Here is a 21,745-nt window from a genome sequence, read left to right as displayed (position 1 = left end):
AATCTTATTTGATTTGTGTTTGTTATTTGTTCTCTAATATGATCAGAATCTTTATATAAGCAAGAAAGGGATAATAATCAGTTTTGTGTAAAGAACTTGAAATGGGAAACCTCATAATAATTGCTACATGCTATCTTCAATTCTGATTTTAGCTAAGAGCTAAAATAATGAAATTGGTAATGAGGGACAAGTTAGTATCCGCCAAAGGCTGGAGGACTCATCAATCAGTCATCATTAATTTATTCACAATCAAAACATTATCCTACTTCCTACCTAACCTTTCCATTATTAGATAACTCTACTAGGCCCGGATCCAACAACACTAACACAAAAAAGATAGGTACAAACTTCAATTGATGGTCACAATCTCCATCAATATTTTGTATCTGAACTTATTTTCAACCACATGCAACATTTTTGCACAATAGCTTCATTCAATTCAACAAATGTGTGGCCATTTTTCAGCTACCAATTATTTATTTATTTTTTTGGTTTTAGCAAGTTGCAATAGATATCATCCATCATCATCCATGTATGTCATGTCCATTTGTTGCATGCATCATTGTATGTCATTTCCCAGAAGCTACATAAGGTGTCTGTGTTATGGTAGGGACCACAGGGGAAAAATAACTGGTCCCAACTTAATCTAATCTACCATTCTGGTTGGTTGGAGCCTAAGAGGGTAAAATTGAGAGATACAAGATTATTACAACAGTCCATATGGCATTGGCCCATGCATGTCTGCCAGCAAGTTTGTCTGTCCACCACCATCAACAGTAACTAGCACTGTTTGGTGGGACCCATTTGAGTCATGGACAAGTCAGCATGGTCTAGAGCCCTTGCTCTTCTTGCTAAAAGGAATGCCTTGTTTGGAAAGTTCATCCAACACACTATCCATTGAAGGAGGTTTGAGGCCTATAGGTAAAGGTAGCCATGGCTTGTTTATTGCCTCCTTCACAGCCTTGTCCACCACTTCCTCTGCCTGCATCAATGAATATAACACATTCCAAATATTGTTAGAACAAAAATCCGGTTCATAAGATAACAGTAACGAAAAACGCAAACAAAGAATGTGACCGAGGTTTGATTGCGGAGTTCAACCAATTGTTGTTATGTCTCCAACTATAGTGCGACTGTAGAACCTTTCTATTATTCAAACTTATGATTTTAGAGATTCGTTAGAACGCAAGATTTGACCGCAGAGTTCAACCAATAGTATCAATTTTACAATATTACACCTAAACCGTTAATGTTACAATTGTTACTCAACCAGAGAGACAGTATTACACACCAATTAAAGGTCGACCACATTGTAGGAACAGCTATTGACTTGTCCATTGAGCTATAACTATAAATCAAGTTGAAGGAAACATAAAAGGGAAGAACTGCATTACCGGATAACTATAATCCACTGCTTTAGCATTGTGCATCCCAGCCATATTCTGCAGTTTGATGAAAATATCTAATCAAAATTACTTTGGAAATAATTTGAAGTCTTACATATGATGTTTTTTGGAAATTAGTCCCTATTTAAATTCAAGTCATTTTAGTTCTTTGAGAAGACTAAAAATAAAAATGTGTTTTGTCAAACACGGACATTAAAAATGGATAGAATTTAAATAGATATTAAAACAATAGAAGCACTGTATGTTCAAAGATAACATCAAAACATATTTTAATCCTATCTTAAATAACTAGCAAAGATAAATTATATACACATGCTTGAATTAACTATTGACATATAAAAATATTATAGTGACACTCACAAAACCAAGTATTCAATTTGCTGATACTTACTTGAGTGTATGGAATACAGTGAGTTTGAGGTGGGCGCAACATTGGGTTACCCCATGCATCCACATGCACCTGAAAAATCAGTTATTTCGTATCAAACTGCATCTATGATTTCTACATCGCATGTCACAAAGGCGCAAACAAGCCAAACATATGAACGGAAAAAATGTATATCCTGCTTTGGTTTCGGATAAAAAGATTACCCCTGGCGGATATGGCTTCCAATGCCAACTTTCTGTAGGCTGCCATAGAGGATAACCCGGAGGACTCCAAATCGGTACACCAGCTGTTTGACTTCCATGTTGGCCCCACATGGGATATGCAGGAGCTGGAGGAAAGGTGTGATTAGAATGATATGGTGGATAAGCCATAATCGGTCTTTGCATACAATAGTTCCTTTGCATAGGATCTCTTCGATTTGGCCATTTTCGATCTTCGTCCGTGTGGATGATCTGTCTCTTGTGCATTCTATATTTCTGTTCAACAAAAATCTATTACGAAATCTTTACGCGAGACCATATATATGTCATTTTTATTTATCATTACCAGAATAGTGACATACATATAACTACAAAAAAAATATATATATATATTACCTGAAGATGGCTTGCCACATTATGCCTTGTCAAACCGTCGACTTTCATTAACTCCAATATACGAGAAGGAATGGCTTGATCAATACCTAGTTGTTCCACTGCCTTCACAAATTTTTTGTGCAGCTCAGCTGTCCAGTCTACCTGAACCAAAACCAAGAACCATAAGTGTAATCAGATAATCATACTGGTTGATCAACTATACAGCCAAGAAAATATATTATGTTCAAATTGGAAAAATTAAGGATATGCCACAAACTACACAGATAATATATTATGTTCAAGAAACGTTTACTACATACGCATTGTTTAAGAACACAAAGCATGCAGATACATCATGTTGGGAATATTGACCAGTTATACAAAACTTGGGAAGTAATTTGTATTTATGTACCATGCTAGTGCCATAGATAACAACTTCATGAGCATGTGTATGCAAATGGTACAGAGAAAGAGGAAGGGCAGCATAGGTATTCATGTCAGCATTTAGCAACTAAGAGACAAGTTTACATTCATAAATTTGTAGTATATGATAAGAACCAATAGTATGCATCTTACTTTCATCTTCTTCCGATTAGCTTTATTCTCACACGGATCGTTAAAAACCCTTGTTTTATTCAGAGATGTATTGCCACCAGCGTCGCCGAGAAAATTTTTATTAAGTGGATTCAATGAAGCACCACCCTCACCCTTGGAACCCTTGGCAAAATCTTCTTCCTCCTTAATCAGATGTTTTGTAGGTTGAGGAGAACTTTCAGCATTCAAATTCTCACATGAAGTGTCGACAAATTTACATTCACCACTGTCATGTTCCCCACTTTCTTTTTCTATTAAGCAATTAGTCTGCTCGTGGCAATCACCATCATCCACTAACCTTGCCCCTTGTTTTAATTGCGGGGTGGAAGGAGCCGGATATTTATCGCTTGCCGCAGAATGCTCATGTTCATTATCACTAAACTTGGACACCTTATCTAAATCTATTGATATTGTACTTTCATGTAGTGTGTTGTCTGTTTGGAGATGCAACATGGACTCTACAGATTCTTTGACCGGTTTAAGTGATTCAGACAGAGCGCTTGCCTCGGCATTGAATGCCTGATTGATTGAATTCAAAAACTTTAGAAACTATTTGGCCTATATAATGTTCATAGTAAATGAAAGCATGAATATCAGCGGACCTTGTGAACCACATGCTGCCAAATATTTTTCAGCTTGTCCTCAGAAAGTGGTTTAGTGAGGAACTCAACTGCACCAAGCTATAAACAGAAACATTGAAGAGTCAGCGTGTATGCATCAAAAATCAGGAGGACGGTATGAAAATGTAATTTATGTCTAACTAAAATGAGTTAAAGATAACATATCCATAAAATATTGAACTAAAAAACAATGCAAAATCTAGTTTCATTATATTACTAATTTTAAGGAGATTCACCAATACATTACTAGGATGTCATAACCAAAATCTTACCGCGATGCACTTCATCATTGTGTTTATGCACTGACTATTCGACGTCACTACAAGAAAAATTGCAAGTATCATGGTTAGAAAGTTAACAGCATATAAATTAAAAGAAAGAGGAATTTACAAGTATCACTAATTCTAATACTGAATATATAAGTGACAGTTAAAATTGGATTTGAAGGAATATTGGCTTTCCTTCAACTTCTAGGAAGTACATTTTGGTTACTAGTAAACACCCTCAACATGGATGGATCTTCTTATGAGAGCAGACAACTTAGGCTCGGTTGTGTACTTACTAATGGTTGGCAAGTCTTTTGCATTCTCGAGAAATTTGAAACCTCCATCAGGGCAGCTTATACTCACCTGCAATTCAGATGGACGCACGAGGTTATAAATCATATGATCAAGGCAGAACCATTTTAACTATTTAAAAAGATCAATTACAGCATATAAATCATATGATCAAGGCAGAACCATGATAAATACGAGTAACACATATGATGAGATTGACTTCGCTTAGTACTAGATTTTCACAAATTGAAAGACAAATGAATCCTTTGCAGAAAGCATCTTTTAGAGTCTAAACTTCTGCAGGACACAAATATAATCAAGAGAACCGTCAAGTTCTCCATATTCACATCATTTTAATTAGCCTACTAGACAAAATTCTTTTTAGTTTATTTTTTGCTCGTGGAAAATGAAAGTTCATTACCTCCACTATGGCAACATGGAAGCATTTGGGACTACTTGAGATTGCTGACAAGGCTTCATTTTCATTGTAGAACGTAGAAACTGTGTAGAAACCGAGGCTTAACAAATTAAAGAAATGAACATGTATGTATAAGAAACTTAAAGAAGCAAGGAACACAAAACAATACTATGAATTTCAATATCACAGTAAAGATCAAATTAAACTAACGTTGGTTCTTAGGATATAATTTAATTAAGGGTGCCCTCGAGGCACTCTTTAAGGATTTCTAATGAATAAATTATTTTTAAAAAAGTCAAAGATTTCGATTTCCAATGCAATAAACACAAAAAACTTTTATATAATCTTACTGCTTTAGGTGCTTAAAGAGTGCCCCGGGACACATCTTCTGCAACCAACTAATGCATATTCGCATGTAAACTAAAAGGTCACAAAAATCCAAATGCACAAAAATAGAATAAATTCAGTTTTCCACGATAAAGTCGGAATCATGACAATTCTTTTATCCACAATACCTTTAGAATTTGGACCACTTTTCATTTTTTAAACCACTCAGAACATACAATTTAATCTCAAAGCAGAATTTTAACACCTTTATAAGCCCTCTAGAGTCAAATTCCACACACATATGCTAACATCAAGCATAAAAATAAAATAAAAATAAAAAAAAGGCTAAAAGAATTTTTTAATTTCTTTAAAAAAAAGTGCTGTATGAATCTTTCTATTTTACAACATGCAACTAAAACCACAGGCCACAATTTCCAGAGAACCATATAACATAAGGACCTATTGAAAGAAGTGCCACTTACAAGATGCCATTCTGTGGAAAAGAAAGGGACCATCTTTACCAACTCTTTGTTAAGGAAAGTGGCAAAAAAATTCAAGTGAACAAAAAAGTGAGGCAAGCCAAACGAAATAGAAGGGATCAATTTATTTTACCATTATAGTCCATAGATTCAAGCTTTGTTCTTATTTCAGAAGCAGAATTGTTGTCTCCTTCAAGGAGAAGAACCCTAAGTCCTTTTGGGAAATCTTTCCATCCTTGTAAATCATTGGCAGTGCAAACCATAGCTGGTTTGGCATCCTTTTTCTAGTCCTCTACACAAGTAACAGATCAATACCAATCTGTTCTTCTGCAAGATCCATTATATGAGATCACAAATTACAAACTTGATTAAAGAAGCTACTAACTATACTTTAATCTAATAATACATAAGACAAAAAACTAAAAAAAATAATAAAAACCAGAAACTCTAGTGATTAAAAAAATTAACTTTATTCACATGGTAAAATAAAAATAGATAATGTAGAATACTAACATGTTTTTTGAATTCAGATCATGCATTTCATAAACAAAAGATAATAAAAAAAACTGTCCTTTAATTGGTAAACTCTAAACTAAAGATCTAATTTGAAGCAAAGTAAATAACTTTTTGAGACAGAATAACAAAGTAAGAAAAACCCAGTTAAGAGATCTTGTGGAGAAAACTCCAATAACACCACAAGAAGACAAAGTTGCAAACTTATCATGACATGCACGTATCATAATCCAAAGAACAAAAAAAAAACATAGAAACAAAAACAAGTGATTTCTCCAAAAAGAAAGAGAGAATGAACATGCATATGAGAAAGTAAGAAGCATTTCTTCATCTATGTATGTATGTTGAAATAATAATACCTTGGCTGAAAAGAAAATGGCCCACGAATTTGTATCGGTAAAGTTTTGGTCTTTGTTAATTTAGTTCATTGATTGATAACAGAGAAAGCATGAAGAGAGAGAGAGAGAGAGAGAGAAAGAGGTAAGTGCAGCGCGTTGAAGAGTGTCTGTGACTTCTGAACAGTCACATTCGTATTGAGAAAGAGAGAGAACCACAAACATATGCAGAAAAAAGTAACATCTCATTATGGAGGTCGATCAACTTTTCTTACACTTAATACATACATTTTTCAACCTTCGTTTTCCAAATTTACCCCTCATTTTTCATAATATCGGAAACATTCAGGATTCGAACTCAAGACTTAAGGTATGTTTGGTCGTATATTAAAGTGCGAATTCTCGCATTTTGATGTCATTCTTCTATGAAAATATAGAAGTTACAATTGTGACATCAGGTTGAACGCATTGACTGGACTCTCACCGCTAAAGTAATAAGAGACTTATATGAATACAATTTTAAGTTTCAAATCTTATCTTCTTATCCTACTTTTTTTAATTGGTTAAAATTCAGACCGTTGTTGTTTTGACCTTCATTGTTTCTTAGAAACACATGAAAATGATCAAAAACACCCCAGTGGCAGTAGTCAACTACCGTTGACTTCAAAGCATACAACCGATGGTATTTAACTACCGCGGAGTTTTTTTTATCATTTTCATGTGTTTCTAAGAAACAACTATAGATGTCAAAATAACAATTCTCAAAATTTCATATGAAATGTCAGCAAATTTAGACTAAACCTAGATAAATCTTAACTAATAAGGCCGAGTGCAGAAGTGTGTATCATAAAGAGTGTGTAGATTTGAACTCAACAATTCTCCTGTTTTCTTAATGTCAAAATTTCTTACATCAAAATAACATTTTTGAACTCTTCAACATGGATTTTTCAACATATTCTCTCTTGTTGATTAAAACCCATGAATCAAACAAATCATACAAGTTAATAATAAATTTGATAAGACTCGTATGAGTTTACCAAAAGAAATTAAATGTGTTGGAATGCCTGTATTAGACAATTGCTAACATTATTCTTAAATTTTAATATTATGGGGGTTTATTACGAATAGCTTCAAATATGTTTTTTTTATGAAAAAAAAAAAAGAGTAAATATGCTTTGTTTTTTGCTTTTAAAAAGAATGATTAGTGCTTTCTACAAAAATCATTCAACGATTAAAGGAAAAAAAAATGTATGTCTACTAAAATCATTCACGATTAATCATTGGCTAGCCATTTGTATTTTGTGTAAACTTCTTGTTTTTAGTAGTCTTTTTGATATATTTTGTGTTGAGAAGATTGTTATAACAGTGTTAATATAATCCATTTTTACTTGTTAAAAAAAAAAAACAACTAACCATTCCATCTACGCACAAGTTCCATAAGCAATCACCGCTGCAATTCTAATGATAAATAAACCACCCACGTAGTTCTTATTTCAATTTCGATCACCAATAACATTCATTCAAATATGGAAAACTTACATAAAATACGCATGTGCTATTATAAATAAAAATAACAAAAGTTATTACAAGACAAATCAATAAGAAAGTTCATTTGTGTTTCTTTTCTTTCTTTTGGAAGAAAGATTGTTCATATGTGTTGACAAGGATCATTTAATCTATGGTTATTTTTCACATCTTTTCGACATTCCTTTGTTATTAGTGAAATGTTATTAGCCTATTCTCGTGAAAAAAAATTCTAATTTTCTCAGCATGACTTGTTTTAGCCTATGTAATGTGATGCTAAGTGAATTAATTTACTAGCTCCAAAATCAAATTAGCCCCACCACCCAAAAAGATAGACAAAAGTATTTTTTGGCCCCGGGCAAAGTATCCTCTTGCTCATAACAACTCAAAAGACAATAATCACTTTGCTAAATCAAGATGCCAATAATTACTAAAAAAAAATGATATGACTTTTGACCCTCCTCCCTTAATAGAGTTTTACTTTTCCTATTTCGTCCCATGTGCTAATTGTTTGTGATCGTGATGTAAGAAAAATTCAACACTGAGCTTCCCTTTCTCCACAAAATACCCAACAGACTTTTCTTCGACTCTAATAAATTACAACTAATTACGTCTCATATAGACAATTACCCGTATATAAATTGACCCTTAAGCTGCACATTAATTTTTCATAATATGCCAATTAACTCCTGAATTTGATGGACCCAATGTTTGGATAAATAAATATGTGTCACGTATGACATATACAAACCCGATAGAATAAGATTGAATTTTTTTTTTTTCAATTTAATTAATATTGTATTTTAATTAATTGGGAAAAAAATTGTGCAAATGTAAAAAAAAAAAAAAAGTTTTTTAGGGAAAATTTATATATTTTAAGATTTTTTTTTTGAACAAGCCAAAATGGAATTAATAAATCAAAAGGAGTGGTTCATCTTGCACAAGACGTGCAAAAGAGAACCACTCAAAGTTTGTACAAAGTCAGTTTACCGGAGTGTCAAAAACTGACTAAAAAAATAATAACAACCAGAAGAAAACAACAAAGTTACAGTAAAAACTCTCATGCAAAGTAGAGGATGTCTCCGCCAGTCATGTTAGCTGAAGGAAAAGGTTTCCGGGCATGCCTTTAACCAATGAAATGAAAGTTGTTTTACCTTGTCTGTCAACTGGTGTAAAGTTGATGCCTGTTGATTAAAAACGTGATTATTTATTTTCTTTCAAATAACCCAGAGACAAGCAAGCCAGATTAATTTTAGAAAAGAATATGTGAATCGCGGTAACCCTGTTAGATGACCAAACTGAAGAAGATGATCGCAGAGAACCTCTGGAGAGACAAAAGTTACATGTAACCACTGCGAAACAAAAACCCACAGATTGCCAAAAGTGGCGCAATGTAAAAATAAATGGATGACTGACTCCTGACCACCGCACCCTCCGACACGATGGTTAGCGTCATGTTGAAGGACATGGCGCCTCACAAGATTATCCTTTGTCGAAAGACGGTTGCGAAGAAGACACCAAGCAAATAAAGAAACCTTAAGCGGAACATGTTTATGCCACACATTATCAAATAAACCTGTAGCAACAGGCTCATCCACCGATGTAAGAAGTTGATAAGCCCCTTTCACGGTATAGCCATGATCGGGATTAGGCAGCCATTTCCACCTGTCAATAAAGTCATCCTATAAAACAATATCATGCAGCAAAGAACAACACTCCGTAACACACTCCTCCTCCCAGGCAAAAAGGCGCCTCCTCCACACCCAAGCACCGCCCCCAACACCCCACCATCTGCTCGCCATAACCTCCACCGTCACCCCCTTATCGTCGGACAAATAAAAAAGGCGGGGGATGTTCCTTTAAGGGTAATTAAAGGAACACCACCAACCCAATTGTCCGTCCAAAAATAAGTCGACCCAACTCCACCAACGACTATACGAATATTATCATCAAACCAACGTCCAACCCCCAACCCTACACCACCACGAAGAATTGTGACGCCCCCCCCCCTCTTGTAACAACCTCCAACCTGAAGTAGCAATAAACGTCACAAGAAAGGGGGGTTTGAATTGTGACCCTTTTAAAAATTATTCCTGAAAGTTAAGTTTAGATTTTTATACTCAAGAGTGTTCTTGGTGTATGTTAGTTTAACAAGATTAGAGTATATAACAATTAATTGATTTAGAACAGAACGTTCTGAAGAATGATCATAAGCAGAATGAGAAAAATGATGTTAAGTTAAAAATAAAAGATTATTTTAACAAAGACCAGAATGTTCTGGAGAATGATTAATATAAGACATAATGATAAAACAATAATATATATTGATTTTAATCTTTAGTCAATTATTTAAGCAATTGTTTTATCTTGGACCAGAATGGTCTGGAGATTAATATAAATGTAATAATGTGTGTGTGTTGTGTAACTTTAAAGAGAGAGAGAGAGAGAGAGAGAGAGAGAGAGAGAGAGAGAGAGAGAGAGAGAGAGAGAGAGAGAGAGAGAGAGAGAGAGAGAGAGAGAGAGAGAGAGAGAGAGAGAGAGAGAGAGAGAGAGAGAGAGAGAGAGAGAGAGAGAGAGAGAGAGAGAGAGAGAGAGAGAGGAATAACACATGAGAGTTATCCTGGTTCACCAAACCCGGCTATTTTCAGTCCCCACACCTCACGTGAGATTATCCACTATAGTTGTCTTGCTAACAGAAACTTCTGACCAGCACTATAAGATCTTGATCACACCATATCAGTCCGTTACACCTGTTTTATCAACCTCAGCAGGCTTCTACAATTCTTTGCACACTAGCAAAAGAAATGTTGGAATTTTCTATCTCAAAACTATTAAGCCCAATAGACTTTGAGAAATACAACACACTTTGTATGATGAGATTTGTTTGGATCAAATAAATACTTAATTCTTTGTTTGAGTTTTACAATAGCAAATTCGAAAGAGAAGATCCAAGAGATATAGTGAGGGAGCTTGGAATTTGCTTTGTTTGCAGTGATGATTTTCACTTAGAGAGATATTAGCTTGCAAAACTCTAGCTTATGACCTTCAAAGACCCTTGTATTTATAGGTGAGGAGTGTCTTGGTGATCAAGGGAGAAAATAGAGCTGTTGGATGCGTTTTTGATAGTTGTCCAAAGTCTCAATTGATTTTTCTTTTCTTCTTTAAAATAGCTAGAATGTTCTCAAAATGTTCTTTCTGATTTGCCTGGCTTTGAAAGCACTATTGCTTGCTTGCGCGTGAGAGAACCAGTTGTAATGAGTTGTATAACTTGTTGCGCACTGCTGATGATGTCATGTCCTTTTGCTTTAGTGATGTCATGCTTAAATAAGTCATGTGATCTTATCCATGAGATATTAATGGGCTTTCTTTTCCAAATGGGCTTAAAGCTTTTCTTATGGCCCAATAGACATTTATTAAAACATAATCAGCCATGTTTTCTTGCTGTGCAGACTTGTTCACTTTTGATGTACTGTTCCATTTTCATCGTTTTTGCCAGAACGTTCTCAATTCATTCTCATGAAACAAATTCTCACAAAAACGAATTAGTAGATAACAAGATTAAATAAATGTAATATGTTTGTAATCTTTAAAACATCAAATAAGGATTTTGTCTCAACACAACCTCCCCGTACCTAGCCTTAAGGACTCGATACCATAACCCTCCCTTATCTAACAACATCCTCCAACACCACTTCCCTAAAAACGCAATATTAAATTCGCGCAGCTTCCTCGCCCCCAGCCCTCCATACACCTTTGGTGAACAAATAGAGTCTCAGTCGACCCAAGGAATTTTCCTAAAATCCTCACATCCCCCCAAAAAAATCTCTTAAATAAAGATTCAATGGAAGAAATTATATATGTAGGTGCCTTGAAGAAGGAAAGAAAGTAAATCGGAATAGATGACATGACAAATTTCAAAAGTATGAGACGACCTCCAAAGGACAGGAATTTATTATTTCAAGATGTCAATCGAGTACTAATACAGTATATATTTTAAGTTAAGCATGTATGTACTAAGCACATATCAACGAATACAAGTCATGGCTTGTGATCAAAAGAGCATTTTAGTAATCCAATCTGGCCAGCTTAAGCTTGGAGAGTTGCTTAAGCATGTCTAGATGGTAGTTAGTTCGTTAATTAAAAAGGAAGTTAATTTAATTGTACCATGTACTAATCACAAGCTCCCGTTCCCACCTCACGTACCAATCGTTCAGCTCACTACAAAGCTTGTAATGGCAAGTGGCAACCATAAAAGAGGTAACGCGCAAGGAATCTAACCAGTTTTAATGGGAAATAGACTATAGAGTATAAAAAAGACATTGCATCATTGTATAATGGGCCATGTTCGAATTTCATATATTCTGCTTGTTCATCTTAAAATATGAATGTTAGCTATTAGATCTTTTGACAAAAATGTTCAAATATCATTCATCCTTTTATAACACAATCACCAATTTTTTATTCACTTTCAAGTGTATTTAACAAATAGTTTGCCTATAAATTGTTAATATAACTAGTATGGAAGATGAGTGTGGTTATATTTAATGAAATGTGAATTCGAATAGAGATTGCTAATGCACGCCTCCTTATTTTTTAGGTGGGATAAATAAGATACGACTCTAGATAACTTAAGGGTTAATGGTCTAAATATATTTTTATGACCTATTAGGGGGGTATTTCAAAAAAAATATATTTTACAGGGGGGTAAATCAAAAAAAATATTTTACAGGAGGAAAACAAAAAATGACCTATATTACAGGGGGTAAAGCACCATTAACCCATAACTTAATGATTTGAGTTAATAAATAAGAAATTAGAGTTTGTCAAAAAATAAATAAATAAATAACTTTTTTATGACCTATTAGGGGGGTATTCCAAAAAATATATATTTTACAGGGGGTAAATCAAAAAAATATTTTACAGGGGGAAAATAAAAAATGACCTATATTACATGGGGTAAAGCACCATTAACCGATAACTTAATGATTTGAGTTAATAAATAAGAAATTAGAGTTTGTTAAAAAATAAATAAATAAATAAGAAATTAGAGGTTCTATGTTTAAATCTAGATGAATGAAATTAAAAAAAGGTGGTACTAGATTCACTCCTTTTTAATTATTGTTTCTAAAATTATTTATACATGTATACAAATCAATTAATTTATTACTTTTGATTAATTCAGCTGTGTTTTTCTATGATACTGCGATAATTTTTAGTCACACACTAGATAATTCTGGTTAAACATTAAAATGGCAAAATATCCTTAAAATGAAATATAATTTCAATTGCTTCCAAAATCATCTCAATTGTTTTTCTCCTTACATAAACGCATATTTATTGTAAACTGTGTTTACCAAAATTACGTAAACTAAGTTTGTGCATGTAAGTAAATTCCTAAAAAAAAGTTTGTGCATGTAAATTGAGTTTATGTAACTTACACAAACACATTTTATGTACAATGAACATGTAAACTATTTATGTGAACAGGGCAATTTTCTCTAAAAAAAAAAAAAGTGAACAGGGCAATTTCGTTATTATTAAATTTTAATTAAAATTAGGTGTGATCAGAAATTGTCCACTCCAAATTATTTATTGTTTCATTTCACGTATTTTTATCTTTGTGATAAATAATTAGGGATAATTTCAAAAAAGTGATAATTAATATTGTTCTGAACTTTAAATATAATTAATAAAGTTAAAAAAAATTCCTAAAAATGATACTTAAAAATAAACGGATTGAGTCCCGATAAACAAATACTTATTTTTTTAATTTTAAATTTCCACCTTTCATTATTTTTTTAACACATGTCTTGCATCCAAACTTTAAATTGACTAAAGGAGCATACCCAGACTCGCAAAAAAGGATAGCAATAATTACAAAAGAGTGTCAATGGTTAAAATAGTGGTTAACCAATCCCCAGACAAAGAAAAGGGTTATGGCACCAATCATGAAAGCGATAATGAAAAGCAATAGAATGAGCTTTAAACCACCAAAAGGAAATGAGTTTGATTTTTTCCAAAAGCTGATATTGTTATTATTGTCCATAAATTCTAACTCAACTCTAGAAAGAAAAAATATTAAAATTCTTATGTTGGACATTTTGATTTGGATTCAAAAACCTTATTCCTACATTTGCATATGTGAGTTTCCAATATCCATCCATACAAACAATTGAATCTTCATGTTGGAGCACAGGTTTAGTGAGAGCTGAGACAAGTTTTGTTTGCGATAAGGATACCCCACCCACATAAAGACTATATTATTAGACACCATGATGCCAATTTACCAATATTACGTTACGTCATCATCATCCAAGTCAAAACAACTTATCCCAATTTACGAATATAGATGGTAGATCAAATTGCATGACGTAGAGGAATTAAGATCAAGAAAAAATAAATGTTGAATCGTACATGGAACAGTACTCGCTACAACTTACCAAACCATCAATCGCCCATAGTTTCTTCTAACAATACCAACCGGTAGATAAAACAAAGGACATTTAGTTATCTTGTCTCTAAAAAAATATTAGACGGGGCTCATCAAGATCAAGACAGCTTAAAACTCAAAGAACATTGACAGAGATATTTTTTTTATTACTTGGATATATTATAGCAAAAATGAAAAATGAATTCACGCTTCTGCATGCAAATATATAAGAACTTTTTATCAATTGAGTCAATTTCGTCTACTATATAAGATTGGTTTTGTTTTTATCTTTGAGATAGTGGAAACCCCACGTACAAAATATCATACCATAGTTATCTTTTGTGTCCTATTTGCGTTGTTCAATATTTTCAAAGGTTCTATCATTTTCATCACCAGCATTGTGACTTAAAACTAGAGATTCTTCTAGGGCCAAGACGCATACCCAAAATTCAAAAATATCGCCTAGTTAAGGTGTCATTGTCCTTCAAGAGTTGATACTTTCAAATTAAAACGTCCCATCTGTTTGGTCCACTTCATTACTCCTAATTACTTTTCATTTTCCACTTTGCTTGAGAACCGCATTTACTTACCGTAACCTAGTGCTAGTAATTTGGTTTCCTTCTTGTTCGATTATTTTAGGAAATTATTATGATCTTATACGGGTCAAACCCTAATTACACTAGCATATTGCCGTAATCCCTACTCTTGACGATGTGGTAAGTAGTAGTAATTCTTATGCAATCATGAATAATGCATGCAATCATAGAGTTTTACTTTTTTTGTGTCTTTATTATGATTCAGGAAAAGGTTTACCGAAAATATATATACACGCCGCAAATAAAAGCTATACTAGTGAGGTTTTTGTTCAAGTGTGTAAATTAATAATGGTGCCAAAAAGTCATAAAAATTAGTCTAAAAGCTTAGATGTGAACATTCTACATAGTCAAATACTCAAATGACCATATTGAATATTATTTCGTAGGTTTTTTTTAATAAGCATTTCGTAAGCTTTCTATTACCTACTTTGATAAACTAGCTAGTAAACTAGTAAATGACCATAATTCATCAATAGTGAAGGGTACAGAAATTCAACTTAGAGAAACTTATCCAACGCTCAAATACTCATTAATTATGCATTAGAACTACTCCCTCCGTTTCAAAATGAGTGTCGTTTTAGGTGTTTACACACATATTAAGAAATACAATGATTAAAAGAAAGAGAATGTATATTAAGAAATGCAATGATTAAAAGAAAAAGGTTTACCGAAAATATATAACCTAAAAAGTCAATTTTACTTATATTTAAAAACATATGGAGTATTGGTTAGTTTTAAAAGTAATACTTTGGAAGTAGTGTGTAAAGTATTAATTGGAGGATACAATTGAAAAGAAAAAGTTATTATTGTATTGAAAACTGAAAGTGACATTTATTTTAAAAAATATTTTTTTGCTAAAGCGACGGTCATTTTGAAAAGGAGGGAGTATAAACTAGGGGTCAAGGGCACAAAGACATCATAGGAAACAAAGAATTGTCTGTTGCATGTCATGTTTTTGAATTTTAAATATAGATTCCATGTTGCTTAAGGTGAAACAAAAATGTCGGTCCTCATGAAGCAGAGCTTTATTTTGTGCATTTGTCGAACATGCATTGGCTTTAACATAAAGAGCTTTGGACTTTGTTCATGTTTTAACGGGACTCTCTCTCTCTCTCTCGTGCAGTCTGCAGAACAGGGTTGTATTCAATGAGATTATGTTTCATTGACTTAGCTTAATTAATTAATGAACGAGTGAATGAAAGTGGAGAAAATGAAAAACATAATTGGAAGAAAAAAAACATCGCCCACCGTGGGGCTCGAACCCACGACCACAAGGTTAAGAGCCTTGCGCTCTACCAACTGAGCTAGACGGGCAACTTATTATGACTTACTGCTAATTAGTAAATAACTCATTATTTACTAGTTTACTTAATGTGTTTTAGCTAGTAACATTTTGAGAGAATAGACACTTCTGCTAGACCCAGTTTACTTGTTAAAATGCATGAATTTTACTTACAAATATAGAATCAAGAATGAAGCATAAAATCCATCACTGAGCTAGACGGGCTACTTGTTATGTTTTTCTACTTGTTGTGTTATCTTCATGTTTTCAACGTGTCATCCTATCTCGTATGGTATTTCCATACATCTAGCTTAGCATTCTTAACTCACTCCTGCAATGACATTTTTCTGCCCCAATACTATCACATAAAAAGCCTCATACACTTCTCCATTTGATCCACTTCGTTTGAATATAATGCTTTACATATCTCTCCATTTCTACATTGTTTTCAAGTGTACATAAAATATTTAACTTGTATTTCTGGTGGCATGATATATCTCTAAATTTCACCTCTAAAATAAATGTGTATTACTATTACCTTTTGCTAAATTTGCAGTTCATATATTCCATTCCACTTCAACTCAAACCAAAATCACATTGCGAGGCTTTAAAAACTTGCATTTGCATGACATCCTTGGAAATTGTTGAAGAGTATTGCACTTTAGTTAGTTAGAGTGATTGATAAAGTTGGCTATAGAGATAGTTTGCTTAAAACTCAATGAAAGTACCTATCAAAACTCAGAAGCGATGTTCTGATGGGGTTTGTATGAAGAAAAAAAACCTATCAAAAGTTTCATTTTGATATGTTGAGCAATTTGGAGGACCTATACACCCCACATACTTATGCCTCCTCAATTCAACCCTTCCTACCAAAACAACAAAGCTCAACTTCGATACACACGAAACATATCACATTATTCTTTGTACAATTTTTAAGACACCTTTATTCTTTGCACGTTCAATTATATTGGGTTTGTATTTCAGAAGAAAAATTCTTAAATTTATATTACATCGCATAACAAGTTTGTTTACTGTCAATCAAGACATACAGACCTAGAAACATAAAAAAATTCAAGGAGGTTATGTTTCTCCCTGGTCCCTAAGATAATAATACAAGCACATTACAAAATTTATGCATGCAGGTCCCACGAATATGCATTTTTTTTTGGTGAATTGACGCTTTATCAAATGCAGGTTTACACGATTGCCCCATGCAGCTGCAAATGTAAACAACAGGAGGATATCCTACATTCTCTTCTCACCCAAACTTTTCTACACATACAATGATTTATTTATTTTTGATAAATTCTAGACATACAATGTTAAACTACGTTTCAGCCATCATAATTTGCACGGAACACGGGTTACTATTCAAAGAAGTTTCAGTATCAAAAATGTGGCTCCATGGGCTCTGCAACAAATTGACAGAACAACAAATCAGATTGTTTTTTTTTATTAGATCAACAAATCAATTTTAATGCATCAGAAAACAAGCATAATAGCATATGCCAGTAACATAACATTACTGACCTGCTTTCATTGTAGGGCGTTGTTGACTATTTAGTTCTGTGTTTCTATTGACCATCGTTTTGCTTGCATCTCTTTTAGTCAACATCTTTGTGGCGCTCAGAGAGCCTTCAACTGAAAAGGGTAAGAAAAATAAAAATAATTAGTAGTACTTAAAACGAATAATCATAATATATTAGCACAAAAGATTACATGGCAGCAATGCATTGCATTAGAATTTAATCAATTTCTTCAATTCAAAGGAATTGAATAATGCAAGCAATTTTGCTAAAATTTCAATTTCCCAATTTCGATGTGATTTTATTCCGAACAACTTGTTTGCATTGATTAATCAATCATGTTATTACACCCGCGTACCTTGCCATTCCCATACCACTTTTGATTCACCCTTTACCAACTTTGGATAGCGATCTACACGAGAATCTTCTTGAACCAATTCTTCTACCTGCATTCCCAATCAAAGTTATTGTGACACGGCCATTTATTTAGTTTATCATTAAAAAAATCGTAATATTCAACTTTAGTTACAGCACATAGTGAGTTCATCAACAACAACTCTGCAGATAGTTAGGGGTCAAACATTACACCCTTCACCAATTAACACGTGCAATGAGGAAAGAAAGATTCCCTGAACTTCGTTAATTTACAGGGATATGCAACTACAAGATACAACTTAATCCTCACTGTCACTGATACACTCAAAAATGGAAGAGTGACTATTTTTAAGTGGAAGATTAAACAAAAGGTGAAGCAGCGTAATGAGAGAGAATGCATGATCTCGGCACAGAATCACAGATAGAAATACTATGCTCAAACTTAGTACCAAAATCAGTCAAAGGCAACTTTAGCAGCAGAAGAGCAACCGAAGCACTGAGTTAACTAACTAATGGTATAACCTGAATCAGATTGATATCTTTTTCTATTTGATTAATTATTGTTGCAAACAATAAAGGATAATCAAGCCGCAAGTTCCAAAATAACTTCAAAATTACCTTTTTCCATAATAAAGGGTCCTTCCTCTCTCTTGGTAAAAGCAGGTGATCCCGTAATCTAGAAGCAACAACCCAGGGTTCACATTCACCATTTACACTTTTTGATGTCAATGCATTCTCTTCAAGTATTTCACAGACCTATAACATCATCAACAAAGAAATTTAAACATGCATTGAATCAGAATAAAGCAGCAATAGTCATCCATACAAAAGAACAAGTGGACAATAGCTGCAATGGTAGTTAACAGGAGACAAAAAAGCCACACAAATGTATTTGATAAAAACCTACATGTCAGACTTATTTTCCCACCTGGGCTATTGGCTCATAGCATTATTCAAAAACAAGTTTATACAAACTCTACCAACAAAATTAGGGAATAGGAACATTTTTAAAATCATCTCACTCTACAGAACTGTAATAATAACACATATCAAATGGAACAAGGTGGGGCATATGAACCCTCTGCTCACCACACACAACTTCAATCTGACAGAAACCAAACTACTTGGTGAACTCTAACTAACATGAGTGTACTCTATTATGCCTTCCATCTCGCTTTATTTGTCGTTCAAGGTAATAGACACATCTTAAAAAAATCATTAATTATACTTCTTTCTGGGGTGAACCAATGTTTTTTGACTAAAATAAAATGTTATTGTAGACGGAGTTATGTAGGACAGCATATATAGCAATAAATACGGGTATTATGGATAAAGAAGAGTATTTAGTGCTATCTAGATTTTTCAAGTGACAAATAATGTGATATACAAACCAACTATAAAATAGGACAGATAATATAAGACATCATGAGAAAATTGTTTTATATATATCATATATCATGTGCAATTAAACACACACACGCATACACGTCCTACTGTACCTTATTGTAAAGCTCCTCAACTCGTCTCGACACGCGTAGCTTTCGACGGACATTCCAGAACAAAATCATGCATCCTACAAGCTGTTTAATCTTGCCAATGTTAATACTCATTGATAACATACATACGTACACACTTATGTAATGTGTGGGTGGGTGCAATGTGCATTAGAGTGTGCCTTTAGGAAGGGATACCATGGCACATATGGGCAAAACAACTAGAATATGCTGTGTGATCCACTGACGAAGGCGGCAGGCATATGGCTTGTACTGCTCCACTAGCGAATCCGGACACTTGAATTCCTTCATCCTAAAAGAGACATAAGTAACATCTTAAGTAGAAGTCTTGGCCTGGTAGGAAACACATAGCTAAACGTAACAAAGCCACTGTTGATTTAGAGCACAAAAACCAATAGAAGGTGGCATACCCATGAGTGGTTAACCTCATCTCCAATAATTTATCCATCATATCAAAGGCCTTTTGTTTTGTATAATTATAAAGTGCATTGCCCTCTTTGACATTTTCCACTGGCTCAATATAATTCCACAAATCATCATCATGAACCTGAGATGGGAATACAAATGAGAATTTGAGACCAGTAACAATAAAAGAACTCAAGGGGTAACAATTACAGCCAAACGTATGATAAATACAGGTAAGCAACACAATCTAAGGATTTAAAATGAAAAAACTAACCCAAATTGATCCAGTTCCAGAACATAAAAATTGAGCATATTCTCCACAGAGGTGACGCTCCACTGTATCCGCCTGATCTCAAACCACAAACATATTACCAATGAGAATGAGCAAAATAAAATGCAAAGAACAAAGAAAACTAGTAAACCACAACAAATCAAATTGAAATTCTAGGAACACACAATTTTTCGAGCTGAATCATTGATATCTCCATCTTCTACACACAAGTTGCCATGCTTTTGGTAACCCCTAAGACATTCCAATTTGCCATCGTTGCACTCTCCATTACTTGGACAGGGCTCACAACTATCTGTGTCCTACCAAATTAAATAAACAACAAAAATGATGCACATCATTTCAAGATATACAAAACACCTTACATAGTATGATTCAAAGGAATAAGGAAAACACCTTATGATCACCGTCTAAAGTGCGTCTTAGACACAGTGTCTGTTTAGTTTGACTTATTTGAGCTTATCTACGGAAATAAGTTTTGTAGGACCGTCTGGAAATAATTTATGAAAACAGCTTATGAAATTGTTCATACATTGTTTTCAACTTATTTTCAAAAGTTCTTAAAGTTAATCTAATAAAATAAGCTTGTAACAATGAAATCTATTTCACTCGCTATAGAAATAGTTTATATATAAACGTTTATGCAAATGCAACGCAAATGGAAGGAGGGAGGGAGAGACTGACCGGGAAAGTGATTATGAAGGGAATTGGTGTCGCAGAAGGGTTTGGTTGATGGATGAAGGAAAGAGGTGAAGAGAAGATTGGAGGACCAAGCAACTAACGATGCGACGGTGAGGACGAGGAGGAGTTTGGGAAATTCGTGCTTCGATGGAAGCAAATTTGGAGGTGGTTCTTTGTCGATTATTGATGATTTCAATTTGACTTCTCTTGAACTTTTCCCACTTCGCCGATTCATCCTCGGAATCAGATGACCTATGGTACACTTCTTTGTAAATGCTTTGGGAGATCACTCAAGAAATGGCTTAATTTGGTTTTCAAGTTTAAGTGTAATGATAAATTTATTTTATAATTAAAAGTTGGAGTGGATTCTTGAGGTAAATTCAATTTTATGATTAAACATCTCCAGAATAATTTTACAAGATAAAAAGTATGTATGAATCATGCTAACAAATATTATTTCTAAAGTCTAACCACTAGATTACTAGATAAAAAAAAATATTATTTTTAAAATTTGAATATCGTGCATAGTATCAAAATTTTACATGATGACAACTCGAGTAGTCAATATTTTCATAAAAATCATAAATGATTTGTTTATTAGAGTTTCTCCGTAAGCCACTAAATCATGTTATCCCTAGGTTAATTTGAACACTACTGTCCACATTACGGATATATGAATAAGAATGACCTCTTTAACGAGCAATAGACTAAGTCCGGATACTAGTAGTCTTCTTTTGCATATCATTGAAAGTTTGAGTAACATCTCGAGTCACAATCTTTATCTTTGACAAAGATACCATAAGAGGCGTGCTTCTATCGTACTTTTTTTCTTCTTCCATTTCTAACACACCAAATGCTTCACATGGTAATAAGTAGGTTTTTCGTCCTCGTGTTTTAACCTACTCACGAAA

The 21,745-nt window shown here is 33.7% G+C and overlaps 2 protein-coding genes and 1 non-coding gene across 5 annotated transcripts; all 3 read right to left on the bottom strand.

Moving 5' to 3' along the window:
* Positions 1 to 114: 114 nt before the first annotated feature.
* On the bottom strand, positions 115 to 6,467 carry LOC11430165 (two-component response regulator-like APRR2). Of its 3 annotated transcripts, none has more exons than XM_024784554.2 (12): positions 6,237 to 6,467; positions 5,498 to 5,691; positions 4,562 to 4,641; positions 4,146 to 4,212; positions 3,856 to 3,902; positions 3,566 to 3,643; positions 2,946 to 3,482; positions 2,391 to 2,531; positions 1,998 to 2,285; positions 1,798 to 1,866; positions 1,395 to 1,442; positions 115 to 982 (listed from the first exon to the last, which is right to left on the bottom strand). In XM_024784554.2, the coding sequence occupies exons 2-12, from the start codon at positions 5,625 to 5,627 to the stop codon at positions 821 to 823; spliced, it is 1,647 nt and encodes a 548-aa protein (XP_024640322.1). In that variant the 5' UTR covers positions 5,628 to 5,691; positions 6,237 to 6,467; the 3' UTR covers positions 115 to 820. The 3 variants fall into 3 exon arrangements, with proteins under 3 accessions (XP_024640322.1, XP_024640323.1, XP_024640325.1); XM_024784555.2 differs by having other exon boundaries at positions 1,998 to 2,270; positions 6,237 to 6,466; XM_024784557.2 differs by lacking the exons at positions 4,562 to 4,641; positions 6,237 to 6,467 and having other exon boundaries at positions 5,498 to 5,633.
* Positions 6,468 to 16,003: 9,536 nt separating this feature from the next.
* TRNAK-CUU (transfer RNA lysine (anticodon CUU)) lies at positions 16,004 to 16,076 on the bottom strand. The gene has a single exon. It is a non-coding gene; the product is annotated as a tRNA-Lys (tRNA).
* A 917-nt stretch (positions 16,077 to 16,993) lies between these two features.
* On the bottom strand, positions 16,994 to 21,156 carry LOC11435928 (uncharacterized). The gene is made up of 10 exons (XM_003611389.4): positions 20,838 to 21,156; positions 20,321 to 20,448; positions 20,139 to 20,210; positions 19,870 to 20,006; positions 19,637 to 19,751; positions 19,445 to 19,525; positions 18,564 to 18,701; positions 17,929 to 18,016; positions 17,575 to 17,685; positions 16,994 to 17,455 (listed from the first exon to the last, which is right to left on the bottom strand). The coding sequence occupies exons 1-10, from the start codon at positions 21,067 to 21,069 to the stop codon at positions 17,433 to 17,435; spliced, it is 1,125 nt and encodes a 374-aa protein (XP_003611437.1). The 5' UTR covers positions 21,070 to 21,156; the 3' UTR covers positions 16,994 to 17,432.
* Positions 21,157 to 21,745: the final 589 nt, after the last annotated feature.

Source organism: Medicago truncatula, chromosome 5 (genome assembly GCF_003473485.1).
Source record: "Medicago truncatula cultivar Jemalong A17 chromosome 5, MtrunA17r5.0-ANR, whole genome shotgun sequence".
Taxonomy (NCBI): Eukaryota; Viridiplantae; Streptophyta; class Magnoliopsida; order Fabales; family Fabaceae; genus Medicago; species Medicago truncatula.
Note: the sequence above shows the minus strand (reverse complement) of the source record. Positions and strands in the feature narration are given on the sequence as shown.